At 41.4% G+C, this 22,500-nt stretch overlaps 1 protein-coding gene across 2 annotated transcripts in view; it reads left to right on the top strand.

Moving 5' to 3' along the window:
- The window catches only part of LOC138000740 (protein furry homolog-like), a 72,053-nt gene extending 51,579 nt beyond the window's left edge, over positions 1–20,474 (top strand). For both annotated transcript variants that reach the window (XM_068847365.1, XM_068847364.1), the window contains exons 42-61: positions 1,002–1,076; positions 2,723–3,026; positions 3,309–3,552; positions 5,714–5,814; positions 6,696–6,990; positions 8,061–8,168; positions 8,483–8,792; positions 9,004–9,308; positions 9,380–9,533; positions 9,675–9,785; positions 10,155–10,254; positions 11,945–12,042; positions 12,546–12,710; positions 12,922–13,062; positions 13,224–13,538; positions 14,304–14,510; positions 14,868–15,077; positions 15,493–15,653; positions 16,838–17,492; positions 17,679–20,474. In XM_068847365.1, coding sequence (XP_068703466.1) covers positions 1,002–1,076; positions 2,723–3,026; positions 3,309–3,552; positions 5,714–5,814; positions 6,696–6,990; positions 8,061–8,168; positions 8,483–8,792; positions 9,004–9,308; positions 9,380–9,533; positions 9,675–9,785; positions 10,155–10,254; positions 11,945–12,042; positions 12,546–12,710; positions 12,922–13,062; positions 13,224–13,538; positions 14,304–14,510; positions 14,868–15,077; positions 15,493–15,653; positions 16,838–17,492; positions 17,679–18,086 — 4,467 coding nt within the window. In that variant the 3' untranslated portion in view covers positions 18,087–20,474. The remainder of the gene's footprint in view (positions 1–1,001; positions 1,077–2,722; positions 3,027–3,308; positions 3,553–5,713; positions 5,815–6,695; positions 6,991–8,060; positions 8,169–8,482; positions 8,793–9,003; positions 9,309–9,379; positions 9,534–9,674; positions 9,786–10,154; positions 10,255–11,944; positions 12,043–12,545; positions 12,711–12,921; positions 13,063–13,223; positions 13,539–14,303; positions 14,511–14,867; positions 15,078–15,492; positions 15,654–16,837; positions 17,493–17,678) is intronic.
- The last annotated feature ends 2,026 nt before the right edge of the window (positions 20,475–22,500 follow it).

Here is a 22,500-nt window from a genome sequence, read left to right as displayed (position 1 = left end):
GGTAATTTCTTGGTTGTCAGTGTTATTGAATTTTTTGATGTGCTTTGATTTTATACACAAATTCGCGTTCAAAAACACTTTTCAGTTGCCAACTTTGATGGAAGATAACAAATGCAAAGCGCAATGTATGATAAAACGCCGACACCGTTTACCTGAAAATTCATCACAAAATCGATTGCTTAAAGGGAAACTATCACGAGAAGCGCATCCGTTAGTGTTAGGTTAACTTTTTTCAAGTTGAATCGACAAATTCAAAGTGGTGTCCACTGGGCCATGGTGGACAAAGGAGAAACTCCGGCGAATATACGTGACTCGCGCGTGAATCCATGATGACGGCGAGAATTTTCCGTGGGCTCGAGAGCAAACAAACTCGAGCATGCGCAGCTCATGACAGTGCCCCTTTAATAAAATTTCAGAGAAAATTCGAATCCCTTGTAGCTTAAATCTCTGGAGTAGGACTACCTTTTTTGTTCTGAGATTTGAGAGACTGGGAGAAAAAATAACAATGAAAACAAACAAAAACTTTTCTGGATTCAAAACTTAATTCCAGGAGCATTAAGATGATGTTAGTTTCATTCTCACAGCACAAATACGAACGAAATAGAAAATACTGACACCTCGAACCTCTGTTGAGACCTTTAAATAATCCTTGCTCACAACTTGGCTCCTAAATCACGATACAGGGTCGTCAGGGTTGAACCATAAAGAGTCATGAGGGATGACCCTCGGGATTGATTGGAAATGGGCTGATTCTAAAAGGGGATTACTTGTAATTTGTCTTAATTTCTTTTTGCTAGATAACATCAATTTGTGTTGGTTATCCAGGCTTTTATAGGCTGCTTGTAGTCTTTTATGAGTTCCTTTTGTTATTGCCAAGAAAAACAGTACAATTTGTAAGCCAGTGGTTCCATGCCGCTTTGGCTTGATTTTGAGTTTTTCATAGTGATATGCCACTTGTATTGAGTTGTTCGTTCCTTGATGTTGTTGTTGTTGTTGTGCAGGCCAAGAAGCTTGCTGTGTATGTAGCCCGCGCAAATCAGCAGAAAGCAATTGAAGAACTCATGGAAGAGCTTAAGGTTGTTACATGATGAATCTAAATGTGAATTACATATTTTTTCCTATGGAGGCAATGAGGAGGAAGGATTGTAGAGTTGGTTAGTGGCGGCCTTCTGTGCGAGAGGTCCCGAGTTCGATCCCTAGTGACCTCACATCCTTGCTTCGACTTCTTTCCATTCTTTGTAGCTTCCGGTAGCTTTGAATACCCTTAAAACGGAGTACTAGTGGAAAGAGGGGGGTAAAATGAGCGCACCGTTGGCTTTTTGGGAGAATACCTTCTGGAGGAAAGAAACTTCCGACGTCAAATAAGGTGTACCTTTACCATTACTTTTTTCCTTTCTCCATGCTGGTGGATGCGAAAATTGAAAATGTACCTCTACAGTGGAACCCCGCTTTACGGCCACCTTGTTAATACGGTCACCTCGTTATTGCGGCCACTTTTTTTTGGCCTGGCAAAACGGCCATACATTCTCTTATTGAACTTGAAACCCTCGTTAATGCGGTCACCCGTTAATACGGCCAACGGCCACAATTTTAAATCCCAAACAATAGAATTCTCTATAATCTCACCCCGTTAATACGGCCACTCGCGCTAAATTAAGAAAACCAAAACGCATGTGACAGGTCAATTCCATCGACCTTTGTTATTTACTTCTGTAATCGAACAGCCGATTTACTTTTACAAAGTACTGTCAGCAACACTCCTCCCTGTTTTCATTACAAACATGATCTTGACACTACTGTAACATCCAGTGAGGCAATTCGTGAAGGGATTAAGTCATTGTGCTTTCATCAAAAACACGATTGATACCAAAGTCTTTCGGTTAGATATTTACGGCGGCTTCCGGTTTTTAGAAGCATAGTAAGCTGGGCCTGTTCTTGTTTTGATTTTAGGCTCAGAAAGCACAGTACATTTAACAATTTTAAGCGTTTTACCTACTGAACGAAGTGTCGAGTATTTTATAAAATTACTGCACGTACATTCCTGTTGTAAAGTTTATTAAAGAGAAAAGTTGTTCTGGAAGTGCAAATGGGCTATTTATCATTACGTCCCTTTAGTCATGAATTTCACCCTACCCCGGTAATACGGCCACCCTGTTAATACGGCCAAGTTTTTTAGGCCCGTTGATGACCGTATTAACGGGGTTCCACTGCATCAAGATTTCCTTTGGTTTGAATTGGCTAAGCGATTCCCAAATACTCGCATATCTTTAATTGCCACGGGTCAACACTTACTTTAGGCTTTCAAGTGTATGCCTTATTCGGCTAAAGTCAACCAGGTTGTTAATTATTATAAGCATCTACGCTAACAATAAAGGGAAATAGAGATCAATCTATGCTAGCCATGCATTTTTGGAAGCCCATCTCAAGGAAGCACCTCTTTGGGCATAAAACTGTGCATGTTAGTTTACTTGTCTCGTTGAAAACATGTTAAGAGACCAGCTTTTCAGAGTATTAAGAGGGTCATTTCCCAGATATCATTTTGGGACTGCCAAGAAACAATCGTGTGATAATTTGAATCTTAGTTAACTCCACGCACATTTTCGCTTGCTCCGGCTCTCTTTTCTCGTCATATAGTTTTCTTCAACACGCAATTTTCGACCCTTCATTTTTCTCATTGAAGGTCATTTTATCACAAGTCAACAATTTCGAGTTTGATTTTTAGTTGACAGAGACCGTAGCTTCTCAGTTTGAACGCTGTGACGAGCCACCTTATTTTCGTCCACTGCAAAAGTCATCAACCAGCCGAGACTCAGTCAGTGACGCCCTCTCAGGGGAGGGGACAGGCACATTGACCAAAAAAAGCATCGCCAAGCGGGAGACCATTCCTAAAGGTGATATGAAAATGGAAGGAGACGCTCCAACAAAAGATTCCAAGGAGGAGAGAAAAGAATCGAAAGAAGAGAGAAGAGAAACTATGGAGGAAAGGAAAGAAAAAGGGGATTCTATGCCAAGAGGAATGGAAAGTGGTAAATGGGGTTACATTTGTTTTCGAAGACTATTCATCTACAAAGATTTTGATTGCGCACGAATGTACATCTGCTGTGGCTATCTAACTGCTTAATTTGCTTGTTAGGGGGTGATTCAATTAAAGAAAGCAAGCAACGAGGCAAAACGTCGCGCGACTTCAAGTGATTTATAGACGAGTGTGTGGCCGTTTTTATTACACACAAGGTCATACCGACTTTCTTTTGTGCGTGTCGGTTGAAATTTGTATTAATGCTTCAACCTGTTTGTTTTTTTCTTGGCAGCTCTGATGCCCGAATCTGTGAAAGTAGGTGAAACGTCAGTGCCTTTGGCAGAACCAGAAGAAATGGATCAGATTATAGAGAAAGAAAAATCGGAATGTTCCTGGGCACAAGAGTGGGTTATCATTGCACAGAGACTTGTAGTGGCTGGTATGACTCTTCCGTTACCAGTCCCTGAGGGAGAGAAATTCTTCGCAGCCCTTCCTGATATTTTACCTTTTGCTCCATATGTGGCTTCATTGTACAGGTGAGAATAGCTATCATAATTTTATCAGCCTTCAGACACCTCACTAGCAAAAACTGCCCCTATATTGTACTGCGCCGTGTATGGCTGCACTTTTAATGCTCCCCAGCTATTTTTAATTTTCTTGCTTATAAATCGGGCAAATGGCTCTTAGTCGTCTGGCAAGGCTTCCTTTCAATATTTCCAAGTCCTTTTGGCCACGGTTTCGCGGCAAATGAGCAGGACGTCTTGTCAAGGAGAGACAGTTTCGAGAGTTAAGGAATCGTGCGAACCGCAAACGGAAAGTGTGTCGGGCCAAATATTACAAAGCTAAGGTAAAGCACCTGAAAGAGAGTAAACCTTCTGCCTGGTGGTCCGAAGTGAAAAACCTCAGCGGTTCCTCCCCAGGTTCTGTGGAGAGATCTTACGTTAAGAAGTCCATACAGCACTTATATGGATCCTCGGATGACACCACTTTAGCTAATAAAATCAACAAGGCCTTTCTGTCGCTCATGCAAAATTTCACACCGCTGCCTGCGAACTTTGCCAATGATATCGCAAACGACGCATCTCAATGAAAGGAGTCGGTCTGTAAGAAACTGACCAAGCTGAATAGGAGTAAAGCATATGGCCCTGATACTATTCCGAGGTGGGTACTGAAAGAAAATGCAGACATGATTGCAGAGCCCATTGCAGATATTCTTAACTCTTCTTATCGAGAAGGTTGCCTCCCACCATCGTGGAAAGAGGCTGACGTCGTTCCGGTGCCTAAACAAAGACCAGTGCAGGACATTAATTAACACCTTCGACCAATCTCGTTAACTCCGATTCTATCAAAGATCGCAGAAGTGAAGTGAAGCCGGCCGTCCTTAAAAAGATTGACCCACAACAGTTCGGAACGGTACCTAAATCTAGGTCCACTGCTGGGCCATGTCCACGGGTGGCAATGGATCCACTGTGACAGTTGTTCTCTTCGACCTTCGGAAAGCTTTCGACCTGATTGACGATCATGTCCCGACACGGAAGCTTTCCGCGTATGACATCCCAAGTCCTATTATGTGCTTGATCATAGCCTTCCTCAGAGACCGTAAGCAAAGGATGAAGTTAAGCGGTGACTGTCTTTCAGAGTGGGAGATTGTCCCCGCAGGGGTCCCACAAGGGACCAAATTGGGTCCCTGGTTGTTTGTTATCATGATAAATGATTTGTCTGTATCTAATTCATCCCTCTGGAAGTGTGTTGACGACACCACCCACGCTGAAGTAATATCGAAAAATGAGTCCAGCCTTATGCAGTCACGCATTACTATTAATGAGAAAGAAATCGAAGTTGTTTCGTCTGCATATCTACTAGGTGTGACAATTTCATACAACCTTAAATGGAACGCGCACGTAGAAGCTGTATGCAAAAAAGTAGCAGCGCGCCAGTACTTCTTGAAACAGCTAAAACGAGCTGAAGTGCTACCAAATTATATGATATTCTTCTATTTGACATGCATTCGCCCTGTATTAGAGTACGCGTGCCCTGTCTTTCACGCTGCCCTACTGCAATACCTGTCTAATGAAATGGAAAGGATGCAAAAGCGTGCCCTGCGAATAGTTTATCCTGACTTGTCTTATTCCAAAGCTCTTGAGGCCGCAGATATAGATTCACTATACGAAAGGCGGCAGGTTCTGAGTACAGCTTTATTTGACCAAATCGTAAAGGATAAAAACCATAAGCTTCACCCCATGTTGCCACCAATTAATGAAGTTGCTTACTGCACACGAAATCAAAGGTTTTTTAGACTACCAATTTGTAAGACAAATAGGTTTAAGAACACGTTTGTCATGAATCATAGTTGTAAATGCTAGTAATTTTAAATACTAGCGGTTTTTAGTGTTTGTTTCTTACGTGAGTAATTTTTATACCTATTATTTATTGTGAAAGTAGTGTTTTTAACGAAATTAAATTGTTGAGTACTTCGTAATTCAGCTAGCTCTTGGTTGCAATGTTGTTACTGAATAAAGTATCTATCTATATCTATCTACCTACCTTACTTGGTTTACGCAAAGTTAGAATGGAAATAATCATCGTTTAGATGCTTTGAGTCATCGGAGGTTAACCTTTGTCGCCCAAAGTGAACAAATATCAGGAGTTACCTTTCATCATTCTAATGTTTCACTTCAATCTGGATGTGTCTTTCAGGTGTAATTTTGCTCTGATGTTATTAGCGGAGTTAGTTCTTGATCAGGCCGTTGTAGACTGGGGAGAACATCTTCCCCTTATGCTTCACGTCATCTTTCTTGGTAAGTGGCCATATCATCGTGACTGCAAATAGCCTTTCCTCAATAAATAATGAGCTGTCCTCTTGCATCCTCTGTTTGTTAAAGTTGTAATGTGCCCGTTTGAGCGGAGATATGCTACAGTAGGTGCCTGGAAACGGGTTAAGGGGTAACAGAAAAAGTCGGAGTCCCAGATAGGATATTCGACCCCTACGACCTCCCTAAAAGTGGCCAGCTATAAACCCCCTGGTTAGCTACAACAAGTTGCAAAATTGTTGAGACACTCCCATTAAAAAAACACCTTTTCTAGCTTCCGATACCCGCCGTATCTAGACTTTCAACCTGTCCCACTTCCCCTCCCCTCTCCCCCTTTCAATGTTGACTGTTTAAGTTTTTAAACTTTTTTGTTTTTGCTAGCAACACTGATAAGGGGCGGAGGGGAGCTGCAGTGTGGGAGATAATAGGTAAATTAATAACGCCCCAAAAAGGCGAAGTGTCTACACTAATTTTGCAACTTGTTGTAGCTCGTTTATATGGGTTATTTTGTACTGTTCCACTGGTTAGTGGGGCTATACAGTGGAGAGCATTGCGTTTACGTGAAACGACAAGCTTCTTCGTGTCATAAAAGCATGAAAATTCTTGTATTCTGACTTGTCTCCCCACTTGACATTAGTTGCTTGAAAGCTGTAGCTAACAGACAAGAAACGACCGAAAATTAAACTTGTTTCTTTAATTATTTTGCGAAAGCAAATTTCGCTTAGCTTGCCGTTTGCCGTAAATCTGATGCTAGATCTTCCTAATGAAAGATGATTCAACATGATAATGCAACTATTGCGTGGTGAAGGCGTGCCCCTCATGGTGATGTGAAGAATTATGTCACAGTTGTGTGCTAATTTTTTTTTTAGCCTTGGATCATGGAAAAGCTTTGGTTTATGAACACAGCAAAAGACTTTTGATCAACCTGATCATTGTGGTGGTGTGTCGTGGAAATCACGTGTCTTTAGCTCAGTCCCTTTTCAACTTTATCACAGTCTCCGAGCAAGGCCTGGGTAAACATGGTCTTTTGAAATCTTCTTGGACTCTCGATGTTGGCAACATTGTAGGTGTGGCTGGTCCTAGTGCTGGCGCTAGGACTGGTACTGGTACTGGTACTGAGTCTGTGGATGGTAATATTGTCAGTGCTGGCGCTGGCATATCAGAGTAAGTTACGACATGAAGTTCATTGCGTTTGCGATTCACAGTGTAATGATGGAGAAATCCCATGTCCATGGAATTTAGGTGCAGCCGGCGTTGGGTGCTTGAAGGAGGTGTAAGAAGCTGAAGTCAATTTGGGAATATCCTATGCAATTTTTATCTGATTTTAGATATCAGTATTTCTCACAAAAAGTTCCCGGTCAGGCACTATCATACAAACCAAACTAAAGGAGAAACTACTTTTGACACGCAAATGAAAATCCTCTGAATTGGTAAATGCATATGGACCCTTAAAACGAAGAGAAAGGGCTGGAGAGGTGAAGACTAAGTACCTTTTCAGGTTTCATTTGTTTTAAAAAGTGACTGGAACCATCGTTTCCAGTGGAAAGTGGTTGCTTAAAACATGTCAGTGTTTATTGAGGCTGTTTCATATACACTGTGTGAGTGGTGGTGTGGCATTGGTGTATGCACCCCTTCCATTCCTTAGACCTGAAACGTTCACAGGGCTTCAGACGAAATGGTCCCCAGCACTTGCGGTACATCTTAGTTGGTTGGGTATATTTTCAGGGATATCACATAGATCATGTATTGCAAGCTACTTTGCAATCCGAGGGCTAATTGTTACATGTAAAGATGTATATGTTACAATGATGTTGAGATTGCACTTCAACGATCATTGAAGTGGTAAAATACGGAATAAGGTTGCCAGCGAATTGGTTCTGGCAAATAAGATACCAATTACGAAACTATTGTCATAGGAAAAGACTCGCTGATGAAGTATTTCAGTCAGTTTTTTTTAATTTCATGACAAAGAGCTGGTTTTGATCTACATTTCAATAAGAAAATTCTCGCCCATCGTGCTTTATTACGTTATGTATTATCCCCACTTATATTTCTGTATAAATACTTATGTTAATTTCTTCATATTTCACACTTGATAATGATAACATGAAGTCGTCGAAACGTCAAAGAGCTGGTTGTATGGAGTTTTTCATAGTTTGCTCTTCAAAAGAGGTGGCTGTGTTCCATTGCATAGAAGATATCGAATACTAAATATTTTCCGGCATTTTTTTTAGGACTTCTGCTGGCAGTAGTTCTCGTGAAGAAAGTTTACCTCCAGAGGAAAACAGTGCTAACAGACTTGTGGAGCAGATCCAAGAACTAATTGAATTTCTAGCGAACAGGTTTGAGTTGGATTGTAGCTCGTTTCGAAGGAAAAGGAGAGTATTCAGAGCTAAGAAATTATGATTTTGTCTGTCACAAACTCATGGACGACACAGTTACATAGATTAAACTAAGGTGAAAAAATACCTTTTACAGCATAAGTGATCAAAATTTAAGAAAATTTAAGCAAAGCAGGATTCATATTGCTATTTTAACATCCTTGATTCATTTGATGCTAAGAACCTATTTTGATTTTTCAATGTCTAACGCTTGGAGCATCATTTCTTTACATGCCGTTGATTGTATTTCCATGCCTCTTTTCAAATTTTCTCAGTGACTGCAAACCGTTGTGGGCGTTTGAAGACATAACTCCACGCTCATATGAAATCAAGAGCGCTGAGCAGTTAGAGCTTTTTGTAGCCTCCGTGGTGCAAATATTTCAAGCATCTGATTCAGGGACTCAGGTACAGGAAAAGATGGCTAGGGTAGCGCTGCACTGGGCTACATCCTGCTCATCAAGGCACTATGCTGGCAGGTCCTTCCAGGTGTTCAGGGCCCTCAAGGTGCCTTTCTCTTGGTCCATGCTCTCTGATGTACTGTCGAGATTGGTTGAATCTGTTGGAGATGCAAGTGAAGATGTGCAGGTATAATAGCTCACTTACATCTAAGTCGTGTACATGCGCTTTGGAAGTCTTTGAGGTAGGGTCGTCCTCATCCAATTTGTCCTTTGTTGCTCTATGAATGAAAGATAACATTCTGAAAACAGATCATGGTTTGAGTACTAGGAGGTGCTTAAGCGAGAGCTTAACTAAGAATGGCATATTAACAAACGTATAAATCTGTTTAACTAAACAGGGATATGTCATGGAAATACTTCTGACATTGGAAGCGGCTTCCGATTGGACAATCATGGACCCCTCAAACACAAGCGAGTCCAAAAATGGTCAGGAGCTGAGTCTTGGATTTTACCTAGACGATGAAACAGAAGATGTGGTAGATGAATACAAGTTACACATCGACTCAGCTGGTCCACTGGCTAGGGTTAGGCAAGGAGGGCATATTCGTTCTCTAAGTAGTGGCTGTGAGTTTAAAAGACACTCGTGTCTATTTAATCATTTTGGACGACCGAATGGCAGCGGAGATGAGATAAGGACAAAAAGGTAATGATCAAGAGGAACTATCTCAGTGCTAGATGCGTGATGGTGTTTATTCATCAAACTCTTTCTTTCAGTGTCAGTGTTCAGTGCCTGCTCAAGACTCCCTCAGAGGCGATTAATCCTCAGAGTCAGGCAGACATGGTGACTCGTGTGTTTTGGATTGCTGTGTCATTACTAGAGTCTGACTACGAGCATGAATTCCTCATGGCTATCCATCTACTCAACAAGGTTTGTAGAGATAGTTGTCGCATGCAGCCCAACAACGCCGCATTTCGAGCCAAAGCAGTGAGAGCTGTTGTAGGAACTTACCGCAGACTGGCGCGAGAAGGCTTGGCTCATCAGTTTGTTGTCAATTTCTTTCATTTGCAGATTCTGTCTGTTTTGGACTTGAGTTGCCATGAATCTCGAGAAAAACTGGACAAAGTTCTTCACAGGCTCAAGTGGAGTGATTTTCCTGGACTACAGGCGCTTTTACTCAAGGTAACTCACAACTTTCGTTACGAATGCGGTGCACAGGAAAAAAATCCGTAACGCAAACAGCAGATGAACTAACAGCAATTTTTATTGTTGAAGTAATATCGCAAATGTCAAAATTGGGATAAAATTCAAATATCATAGTATGCTTGTTGTCAAAGGTCTCCCAAGATCTTTGAATTTCTTATGGCCTCTCTCAGTTGCATGCAGTTATCACTTCATGATACCCAGCTTCATAAAGTAGGTGTGGCAGGGCAAAGTGCGGGCTTTTGAATTGGGATGCAATGTTGATCACGGCTGACGCAGCTACCTGAACCCACCAGAAAGAGTATTTCTAAAACAGGCTGATGGTTTTTCCATTTTACGACATTTCAGGGTGTGACAAATTCAGCCACGTCTGAGGCTTCTCTTCATCTGCTCGCCAAGCTAACCTTGTTTTCAAATGTCAGTCTCGTTGACCCTTCTCAAGCTGCCGGTAAGCACCATTTCCTGCACAAGCTGTGTTATTCAGAACCAGCAGTCTTTGACCTCTCATTCGTAAGACTGTTCTGCTACCTGATGCGACATAATCTACATCTATGTCGTAAAAAAGGTTGCTGTTATTCATCGTGGTGAAGTACAATAATAATAAAGTATGTGGTCACTTGTGGTGTAGATCGCGATCGACGACACCAAGACCAGGAAACCAAGTAGCAGTGCTGAGCCCACGATCGAGTACAAGTCGACTGCGGTTTTACCCTATGTCAAAGGCCTATCCGAACAACTTCGCCGCTGCCCACAGCAACAAGGCATATGCGCTGCTTTCAAGTCGGAGACTACATTAAGATCACATCTAGTACGACCGAAAGACACTGTCGAGCCGACTAAACAAGATGGCGTTCCCTGTGAATGGGGTTAAGTCTACATCGGCGAGACTGGAAGACATATGCAAGATAGAATCAAAGAACATGCGCGAGACCTGCGACTTGCCCGAACCCAGACCTCCGCTGTTTCAGAACAACACTGGACACAACCCGCTTTGGAACGAAGGTAAAGTTAATTGATCGTGATCCTCATTGGTACATACGCAAGGTCAAAGAGGCGATTCACATAAGACTTCACCCTAACAACATCAACAGGGATAGTGGGATAGAAATTCCGGAAGCATGGATGCCCACGATCAAGAAACACAACAACAGGAGAAGCGTACGACAGCGGACCCCCAAAGGAACAACACACCGAAACAGCGAGAAAACCATCCAATCACAGCGGAGCATCCTGCTTAAAAGGTGACGCATAACCAGTTGACCTCATCGCCTGATGAAGACAAGCAGTATGCAGTCGAAACGTCGCGATCTACATCACAAGTGACCACATCGTGAGACAAACGATAATACTCTATTATTAATCTACATCTACTACATATCCCAGCACTCGGCAAAGTGCTATCGACTTGTGGCTGTTTTTGCTTAGGTGGCTTCATACACCACAAGCCTATTCAGAGACATTACGCCAAGCCGGCCACTTCTTTGCGAAAGAATATACTGTCAGAGGACAGCCACAACACCGGAAACTTTATCCCCTACTCTTCTCGAATAGTGTGTGGGTTCGTCCCACATATTTCCGAGAAGACTTGGAAGTCTAACCATTTGCCGATGTAATTACAAAGACAACACTTTCTCCTCAGTTATTTTAAGACCCTGAGTGTTAGTCCGGCCGGAGTTGAACTCACGACCTCCCGCGTGGCAGCCCCGTGCTCAACCAACTGAGCCACCGGTGCGCGGTCAACATATTAATCACTGGTGTATCACAAAGGCTTTTCTGTGTTTGGGCGAAGGGGTAAGGTAAACGTCCTTATGCTCACTATATTTTAAAATTTATCAGTCTGGAACCTCCAGATTCTTTAATTTGCAAGAGCATTCGGAATGGTATGTGCGAGAAAGGCGTAGCTCAGTCGATTGGTGCGCGGCCTTCTGAGCTGGAGGTCGCCAGTTCGACTCCCGTCTCATTCCATTGACGTCTGTTTCGACTTTCTTCTGATCCGTGTAGCTGTATCTTTGAATACCCGTAAAACGGAGCATTGACAAGTTTATCAGTAACTGTAGTTCACTCTCACGTGTTACCCTCGTAAAATAAGGACCTTTACCTTCATAAGCAGGAACTTTCCTGTTATGTTTCCTTTGAAGGTTTTGCGCTCAATATGTTGGCCTTGTTGCCTAACATGTTTGAACATTTTGACGAACCTGATGAGTTTAGCAAGATCTGTGCTGCGAATTTCATACAGGTAAAATAATGTGGTACACTGTTTATCGGTTACTTCAAGTCTAATTGATATTGTTTCATTGCGTTCGTTGCAAAGCCCTTTGCTTTAGAAAATCGTGATTTAGTTTGGTGGATACAGATTGGTTCTTTTTTTTTTTTTGTGGGCAAAGGGGAAAACTTGTATACCCTTCAAAATGGTAACGGCATTGCAGCAACACCATTAATCTCATTGTTGCCCAGGCTAGGTATGATAGAGTGTTTGTAATACTGGAGGGCTCTTTCTTAGGGGATTGCAAGAGCTAGTGCAAAGAAATCCAAATTCCACGTTTTTCTGTCGTAAAAGATATTTTTCGATGAAGAGTGTAGGGTGCAGGTAGCTTTAAATGGAGAAATGGAAGTCGGAGGACAGCCATCAGCGTGCGAAAACACGTGACCACGAAGATGCGACTACCTGCTAATCAACCATAGCTTCAATGGTGTGATTTGGTTAGCTCTTAAAAAAACGTTCGCTTTGTTCTCCTTCAGGTTTGCCGCGGCTCAGGAAATCTCGCAAACCTTGGCAAGCTGTACGAAATGTACATGGAGAAATCCTATCCCAGACCAAAATCCACCTGGCTGGACTCTGTGTGTAAATACATTCATGACTCATTTGGGCATCTCACTAGATCACACATCACCTTCCTTTTAGAGGTAATATGTTACTCGCTGTAAGAGTTGAAAGAGTGGTTGACTGAACATGGCAGCGGTCGCCGTGAGTTTTTGGAAAGTAAAAGGCAAAATAAGAAATTGTCCAAATTGGACATCTGTACTATTCTCGGTGTGTTTGTTGAAGGTCTTATCAAACAACTCCTTCAGATTTTTGTTTTACCAGATGTTTGTCCAACTTCAATGGGTTTTGCAGGTTTTGGAGCGTGGTCCTGTTATTTACCATCAAGTGGTGCTTGGTTTGGTATGTTCATTGATGAAATTCGGGGACTTCTCATCACCGTCCATGAGGCACTTCCAAAATGACGCACTTAAGACGATATCAAAGTATCTGAAAGTAAGTAACAATCCGGCTCGTAGAGGAAAAAAATACAAAACAAAGAAACAATAAATCCACACAGACGGGCTAGGAAGAAAAGGAAAACAAGCAGCCGGTCAACCAACATCGTAGAACGTTTTGTACATTGAACTGAAAAGAATGATGTGTTGCTTTTTCAGGGTAATCTGTGGAAAGAGTCCCTTGATATCCTCAAGATGGCCGTGTCGCACTCCTCCCACCTGGATACACCCCCTCCTCGTCCAGCAAGCTCTGTATGGACAGCACATGACAGTTCATGGTCGGCAGAGGCAATGATGATCAAAAAAGACCTTCCAGGGAGGACACTGGATTTTACCTTTGATCTTTCTACCACTCCGGTGATAGGGCGGAAGATTACACCAGAATTCCCAGGGGAGCTGACCAGGGAAAACAAAGTACTTTCCCCAGTGGGTACAGTGGATCTATCCACTTGGAGAAAACCGCATCTTTCTCAGGTAAGCATTGGGTCGCTGTCCAGTGGACAGTCCAACCTTTGAAACAACTGATTGAAAGTCTTGAAAAATAACAGTCATTATCATTCGATGTATTTTGTCCTTCCTTTTCATTGGCCGAGAGCCCACCACGTGACCTGCAAATAACTGCCTACAAATAAGTGTTTTGCTGCAAATAATATTCTGCTCATGCGCAATTGAAATCATGCTCTTGTGAAAAAATGGCATATCTCAAGAAAAGAAAGGTATAGACGAAGAGTCACTCGTGTCATCGACGCGAAGGACAAGTTGGCGAATGCAGGAGAAAGGTACGAAGAAGGTCTGGCCTGAAACGAACGGAGGTTTGTCTAAATTGCGTTACTGGTGAACACCCAAAAATATGTAGTTTTTCTGCATCCTAACAGATTTTCAGATGTATATGCATCCTGTCTTGGATTTATTAGAGATGGAGCCTCTCTACTCCGTATCTTTTCCAAGATTTTCAGATATATATACACGCTGTCTTGGATTTATTAGGGATGCAGCCTCTAATTCGTATCTTTTCAAATTGTTGTACACCGAAGCGGTACAATCTTTTGCCATTTGCAGTGGGCTAGTTAGAAATCCGATTTTTGTAAAGTAGCGTTACGTTTCTTTTACCACTTCAGTTTTTGCCCTCGTCAGCACATTAAAAAGATGGTAAAATTTTACCTGTCCCACGAAACGATTGCTTCTGTAGCAACCTTTTACTTTCTTCTTTGACCATCTCTGTTTTCTCTACCGTCTTAGCGCCGTACACGTGAACGAATCGTGAACGTGCTGACTACATGCGGTCACACGGTAGGATTGAAGCAAAGTCCATCGGTTGTATTTAGTTCAAGTAGTGATCTTGCGGTGGAGAAACAAGGTGCTGGTCAACAGTCATCTTCTGAAGAAGCATCCATAACAGAGGGTTTATCCAACGACAGTGGAAAAGATGAACTTGAGTCACAACAGGTCAGTCTACCATACATTGTAACAAACAGAACTGAAGCAAGTCGACTGGTTCCGACTCGAGAGAGTTTAGTTGATTTCCTTTCTTTCGAGATTTCTGTTTCCTTTTGCAATTCCCTCTGCTATTAAACGCATAAACGGTTTCGTTTTATCCGCTGGGCTTCATCTTTCAGTTGGGTTACAGGTAAAAGAAGAAGAAGACAAGACAAGACAAGAAAAAGGTCGCTTCGTAATGTTGTCTTGGTTACAGATAAAGTTTTAATGTGATAACAAAATCATAGTAGTTCTTGTGTCGCTGATATTGTAATAACCTTAAAAAATTCAAATTCTAGCTGTCACAGCATTCTCTTATTCTTTCAGATAAGTGTCCTGACAAATTTCGACTTCCTGTACGACGAGTCCGAGGACGCAACCTGGGGGCCTGACTACGAGGACCGTCGTCTGTCTTTTTGCAGTTTGGGTGGAGGAAGTCTGGAACGAGACTTAAAGTCAAATCTTCAGACTCTGGAATGTCTGTCTGGTAGCGAGCCAGATCTCACTCCGCACGACTCTTCAGATGATGAAGATGAGGTATTGAATGATAAGTGAATTGTTTCCGGACAAGAGATAAACGACCGCTCTTTTTAATAAACCAAAGTCTAAGAGATAATAATTTTATACTATCCAGCTCCCACTTGGCTTGGCAGCTGAATTGGTTGGAGGAGCATGAAGCGCAATTGTTTGGTAAAGAGTTTGGCCACGCGCAATAGGCCGGAATTTTTTTCATGCTTTCCAACCGCTTCAGGGGATCGCTTAATACCCTAAGCTGGCACAGTTTAGAAGGAAAGACTCGGGTCATAGATAAGTGGCTACAACAAACCAGACAATGATCCGAGGGTAAACAAAGATATGATTCAAAGTAAAGGTGCAGGTGGTTGGAAATAGGGTCCAATCCATTTTTTATTGAAGTGCTGTTAACTGACTGCTTCAATGTCCTTCCACTTAGCTTGGACGATCTTTAACTAGTAGTACGCTGACCACAACTGCCGTCACGACATCAGTGCTCGAAAGTTCATCCGAGTCTTCTGCCAATGTGACTGTGGTGGCAATTGACAGGGATAAGTGTCACGAACAGGGAAGAGAGAGTCGAAGTCCGTCTGTTGACAGGTAAATAAACGCGAGTATTGATCTCTTGTAAATAGGAAGGGTAGCTGGAGCGTGTCAAGATTGATTTTTTTTTTTTTCATCAAAAAGAGGTTGAGCAGTGACCTCGAATAGACCACTTCGAATTCTAACGGCTGGACTGGATCTAGCATGAAATTGAGGCTAATGCGGGCAAATTGCCCACTTTCGATATATTAAAATTCAAACCTAAACAACAGTCATCATCTCGAGGTTCTGGGGAGTAAACTCTTACAAAACCTTATAATTATTCCCCAGAACCTCGAGATGATGCTTTTTGTTTAGGACTGAATTTTAATATATCGAAAGTGGACTATTAATTTGTGTGTGAAAATATTTTCCCGCATTAGTCTCCATTTCATGCTAGATCCAGTCCAACCGTGAGAATTCGAAAATGGTCTGTTGAGCAGGGCAATCTCGGTGCTCTTAACAGAGCTAACTTGTAGCCATGATTAAGGTTAGATTTATTCACTTAACGTCTCTTATGGGTGTCACTGCACGATTGCAGAGAGGGTGGCTCATGGGTTGCATTCCGTCGAACTGTTATTCAGGTGGTTTGAAAGTTTAAGCTGGTGAAGTTATGTTGTGTTCTGTAGAATATCCACCCGAATTTAACTTGTTAAAAATTTAAATCAAATCAATTTAACTAACTTAATTTAAATTCGAATGAGAAAACAGGTCAATTGAATTGCAGCCGATTGAATAGATCAGTCAGCTTACGTAAATGAGCATAAGATTTGCGTTAACGTGTTAAAATCAGTTTACAGTGTCCCCGATTAGTGCTCTACAGCGCTAGAAGATTAGACACTTAAATAAAGTTCCTTTCCTTTCCTTTTCCCATTATCTTCTTGAGACAGAACTAGCTTTGTTCAAACACCTACATATTTTCTAATCGTCTGGATCCGCAGGCCTTTTCTCACAATCCGTGCTCATTAACTTGATGGGACGCGAATTGGCCAGTAGTAGTCTATCGTGTGGGCGAGGTTGGATTAGCTTGAAGCGTTTCGAGCGAATGAGGTCACAAAAGAAACACACACATTGCGTTGATCAAGTACTGCGTTATCGCGTGCAACATCATTCAAGTATTTAACAGTCCTGTACTGTTTGAATATTGTAGGCTTTGTCTGTCACTACAAATCAGACTAACAGTTGTACCTCTCAATTTTCAGCACGGATTCTCTTCCGGGTGCCTCGGACACCAGCAACTCATACAAACTGTTCGCTGTCACTGAAGTCACTCTGGACTCTCGTGACGAGGCTGAAAAATTGTGGACCGAGCACGTGGCTTCAATCGTGAAAGACACTACTGGAGTCATTGCGGTCAACACTTTCTCTTTGTTTAGTCATCTGTATAAGAGCACAAGTAAAAAGTTCTACAGTCTGACGAGAGAATGCTGTAATTATTTGGCAGGAGACAAGTTTCGTCATGTGACACAGCATTTTTCAAACACGTTGGAGTTTTTGATGTCGCGGGGTGAATGTCCCTTTGTCTGTATCGATACGGAGACACTTAACCAGACAAAGCTGTTGGAGAGGCACAAGTTTAATGTACTAGAGCTTGATTCACATTTTGCCAATTACGTGCACAGGAGTGAACGTACAATGGAGTGCCTTGATGATGTGAAGTTTGCGCTAAAACGTTCCTCTGTAGGCTCGCATCTTGACGAAGCCGAGACACGTATCACAGTCGAACCTGAGAAGCAAGAGCTGAGGCAGGTGCAGTTATGTCGGTGTATGTACAAGACCCATTTCCAGTTCCTGTTGCTCTGTAGTGCGTACGCAAGGCTTTTGGAGTCACTCGTGCAAGCTGCTCACGAGGCTAAGGTAAGGCCTCAAACCAGCTGGTTCTCTGATTACGTTACGTTGCTACGTTAATGGTTCCTGGAACAAATAGTCTTAGTTACCTCCGAATTAGACTTTTTAAATACCTAATAAATTACTTTTGCGGTCTATTAGGTTAAATTTAGCCAGAGATTTTGCGCAACCCCTCAACCAATAATTAATTTGCAGGTTAATGATCTTTCTCAAGAGGTGAATGAAGTTCGCCGAGAGATTTTCTCAATCATGGAGAATCCCCTGAAAGGAGACACCTCTTCTCCCTTAAGCGATATGGAGGATGACTCCCCAAGCAAAGAAACGGCGGAACAGCTACTGGTGGATAAACTTGCTGGAAAGCAAATCAAGAGCTCCATTCACTTACTGCGAACGTTTAGAGAGAAATTCGGTGGAGAAGCGTTTGGAGCGTCTGACGAGGACAACATGGATTGTTTAATGTCGTTGTTCTGCAAACATATGGCTGAGAAGAATGTAGGTTCGTTAGTGATGTCGGGGCCATTGAGCAGCTTCGCGTCCTTATGCAGAGATCTTATGGAAGTTAACGTTACAATTCTTGAAACAGTCGAAGATTTAAGCCCTTGATTCCAGTTTTCTTTGAACTCATGGAATAATATCATTTACATGTATGTCAAGTCTAAATTCAGTATTTCGATTGAAGAATCTCTTAGTATTCACTCTGATCTTACTAAACTGGTTCGTTGCGAGCTAATTTCATGAGAAATGTTTTCAGGGTTTTTCCAGGCACTGACTGAAGGTTTGAGGTGATAACGTAATGTGGCTATACAATAGAGTGTTTTCACGTGACGTCACGGCGGCCATGTTGGTGTCCCTGAACAAAGGAACCGCGGCCATGTTGGTGTCCCCAACTAATCCTCCGGGAATTGAGCTCTATTATCATGCAAATCTTTTCTTTTGTTTTGGTGGAAAAACAAGTTTACCGATCACGTGAGTGAAAACACTCTATAAGAACACAAATCAGCGTTACGCTTGTCACAGATCAGTTGTAGTTATTTTGCTTCACCAATCACTTGACTTGTGTACGACTTAACCAACAAGTTTGGTAAAAGGGTCACATAAATTGGATGTAAACGTATTCACTGTTGGTGTCAGGGCACACCGATAAATTTTTTTGCACTGAAGGGCACTTGAAAATCAAAACCGTATAGGAAGGAGAAAGGAAGTACATACTTGACAAAGGAGTTTAATTAATTTTCTAGTTTAGCATAGTGCCTATGAGGTGCATTCAGAGAGAGACAATTAAGTATAAGTCGTAAAATCTAACGATAATTTGGATCATTATTTGGAGTGAATTATTTATAAGGCAGCAGTTTGTTTGCAAGGTCACATGTAAATTTACCTTGGTTTCCTATAGTGAGATTATTTTTCTGTGGAATTTTAATTAATCGGTCTCGTAGTTCTCTAATTTATGATTTTGACCGCTAGCAAATGTTATGCTGACGGTGGAAAACACAGCCGAACAGCATCTACAGGAAAAGTTCAGGATCCTTTTTTCGAATTTCCTTGTACCTTAGCTGGGAAAAAACACAGTACCCTTTTTAGTGAACGGTCTGCGACTACTCATCGGTCAGGTCTTAAAGTCAATAGGACGCGAGTAGTGAAAGCCCATAACTCCAATCATCTGGGCGCGCGCACTTCTAAGTACTTACGGGCACGCGAGCAAAATAATGGAGATATTTAGCATCACGTTTACGTGAAACGGCAAACGTGGACCTGACGTTTCACGTTACACGTAAAATGGAGTAAAGCTTCGCGTGACCCACGGTAGCTCGGAATGGGCTCTGTTAATCTCGAGTATGGAGTTGAAGAACGAAAGCAAAAACTGGGAATCATTTTGAACATTGTTTCGACAGAAAGACGCTATCTGAAATAAAAATCCTTACCGGTCAAATTTTGCGAGTTTCGATGAAGCGGTTTTGTAAGGCAACGTGAGTTCATGAAGAAAATTGCCGTTAAGGAGTTATTTAGAAACGATCTATAATCATGAAACCTAAGTTTTCCTTGTTTTACTTAACGGAAAGTGAAAGTGATTTTAGGGTTCCTTTTTTCCACAAACAAATTGTTATGTAGAAGAAAAACGAGAAAAAAATTCCACATTTTCGGCAAACACGAAAATGCCTACTTTCACGTAGAAACCGTGAGAAGCAACCGCCAAACGCGAAAAATGGCGGGAAAATCGTTTTCACGTGGTCACTTTTGCCTTTCGTGTTTCACGTGAACGTTTTGCTAAATAGAGGATATTACATGGCCGCGCGGAGATAGGAAATTTATCTTCGAGGGTTGAAAAATATTTCACGATTGAGCGCAGGGAACGGGTGAAATATTTTTCAACACGAGAAGAGAAATTTCGTATCTCCAAGCGGCCATGTAATATTCTATTTATTATATGAACACCAATGAAATAATAAATCAATACACGAAAGGCGCGTTTGTTTGTAACCATAGCAACAGTGATCTTTTCACGTGTGAAGATATCATGTTTTCGCGCGAGAGCTCACTTAGTATTTCATTGGTGTTTATATAATAAATCTGTATTCTCTCCGTATTCAACTTTTAAAGGTCTTGGTAGCAGACTATCAAATTGGAACAATTTCTTGTCAGCATTCTTCAATTGAGATTCCAGGTAGTCTCATGAAGACAGACATGAAGAAAAAAGTTGATTTTTTTATCAGTCGTGGTAATGGTTTGAATAACCTTACTGGTTTGCTCTGTCTTTACTCTTTAATCACGTCCATATTACATTGTTTTGCTGTGAAAAGTGAAGGAGAATGATAAGCTAATTGCATGCGATATCATGATTAGAATTTATGACCAGCTTTATAAGGAGAAATCTCGTTGATTACCCTTACATGTGATTGCACTGATTTATTTAAATTGTTTTAACACGGTTCTTATTTTATAGCGAGTTTTACGAGATCTACGAGGCAATGAAATAAAGTGAATGGTATCGACTATTTGTTGTGTTATTTCGGCCCTGTCTACTCTCAGCCGAGAAAAGGGAAAACCTGGGGACGACTTTTAATCGCGGTGACCAGGGCCCGGTTGTTCGAAAGCAGATTAACTTAATCCAGGATTATCGTAAAGGTTTGTTTCATGTTTCAAAACTTTTTTGGTGAAAGTTTGTTTTGTTTTGTTTTGTTTTTTTTTTTTGTTTTTGTTTTTCAAGATTGACTGCTTCTAACATAAAGTTTGGTCGAATATCAGCGTTGACCGGCATTTGGGAGTAGAGGAATAAACTCCTTGGTTAATTTTTAATCTGGGATTAGCGTTAATCGGCTTTTGAACAACCGGACCCAGGTCTTCGCTATCCTAAAAGGAAGCATTGCTCTAAAGGATTTTTCTAACGTTTTTTTCCTCACGCGTGACTACATACCCATGTTCGGATAAGCAACTAAAATGTGGCCAAGAATTAGAGTTACGTTCGATTGCTGGGAAATTTAACTTGATTTCTGGCGTGACATGGTCCCAGTTTCCCTGAAGGTTTCACGATTCCGCTGACGTAAGGCCATTTGGATCAGGTCGGCGTCATCGTGTGCCCATCTGGTGAAATTTCAGCCAAAAAATGAAACATTTTAAAGGATGAAGGGATTTTAATTCATTGGGTGGAATTTCAAGCCAAGGTAAAATACAGCATGAGATGTTTCAGATGATAAGTAAAGAAATAGGAACAGGCACACGGCAAAGGTTTCTACCTAATTCCTTCCCTGTTATTTATACATGTCATTTGCCAGCTTGTGAATAACTTATGTATTCTCTCTCTCTCTCTCTCTCTCTCCATAGGCATCGTGGGGCACTTTTGTAACTTTTTTCTCCTTTTGCTATAATTCGCCCAATTTTTTAGATGGTAAGGCACAACAACTTTTCAGTAGATACCTTAAACACTGATCCCCTTGCAGACCGACGCCCAACGTATCACTTTAAAATCAAAGGGACTGTGACCCTTTTTCATGGCAAGGAGGTTACAAAAGTTCCCTTGTCCGTGGTAAGCACCTTTTAAAAAGCTTTTAAATCCATTTCCTTACCAAATTGTGGCTTTTGCCTTACCATATATACGCCACACGATTCCCTCAATTACCACAGTAATTTAAATTGGAAGTATTGAGCCCCGGAAAATTTTACCGTCTATACGTTTGACTTTTCATGTCCATGAAAAGAATCACGATTCAGAAAAAGCCCGTTTTTTGCTTCGCTGGTTTTATAATGCGATTGAGCCCTTTTAAAACATTCAACATCAACCAAATTTTGAGGGATGTTAAAGACGTCTTTTGGTAATCTAATAAAGAAAGAATTTAGTGAATTGGATGTTTTTTTATTTTTTGGTGGATTTTTTTAGTTGCCAATGTCTCAAAACTGGCAACGTTACAAAAGGTCCCTATTTGCTAGAGGTTCCAACAAGTGCTTTCGATGTGATTTCTTTAGAGATAAGAAACAAAAGTGCAATCAATATAAACAATAGTACAGTAGAAATAAGTGAGAGAAAATTCAACTCTTTTCTATAATTTGGAAAGGAACTAGGGTTAAAAAACAACTTTACGCGGTTTTGCGTTATCGGGGATATGGATATCTTCATTCACAGTTGAATGTTTGACTCATTGCAGCGGTAAATGACCATAAAAAATGTATTGGGGATAGGTTTACATGCGAGAATGTTGCTTGTGTGCTGTTCTAAAAGCCGTAAAGGAGAGGTCAGAGGGGCGTTTTAAATTAATATTCATAGCCTTTATAGATTCACCACACCCTTTGTCAAACAAGCACCCAGAGGCTCCAAAACAAACTGAGAATTTGGTCATGAATATACAAAAGCAAAGGGGATATGACGAATACAATTGATTCATTTCATAGACAAAGATAGCATTCACAGGACACTGCGATAAGTAACACGAAATATGATGCGCCATATCTGTAAGTCCATCTGCTGGACCGCTAGTAATTGCCTAAGTGTACATCTCGTGAAATCATTTTTCTATGGATGCACTTT

The sequence above is a fragment of the Montipora foliosa genome, chromosome 4 (genome assembly GCF_036669935.1).
Source record: "Montipora foliosa isolate CH-2021 chromosome 4, ASM3666993v2, whole genome shotgun sequence".
NCBI lineage: Eukaryota > Metazoa > Cnidaria > Anthozoa > Scleractinia > Acroporidae > Montipora > Montipora foliosa.
Note: the sequence above shows the minus strand (reverse complement) of the source record. Positions and strands in the feature narration are given on the sequence as shown.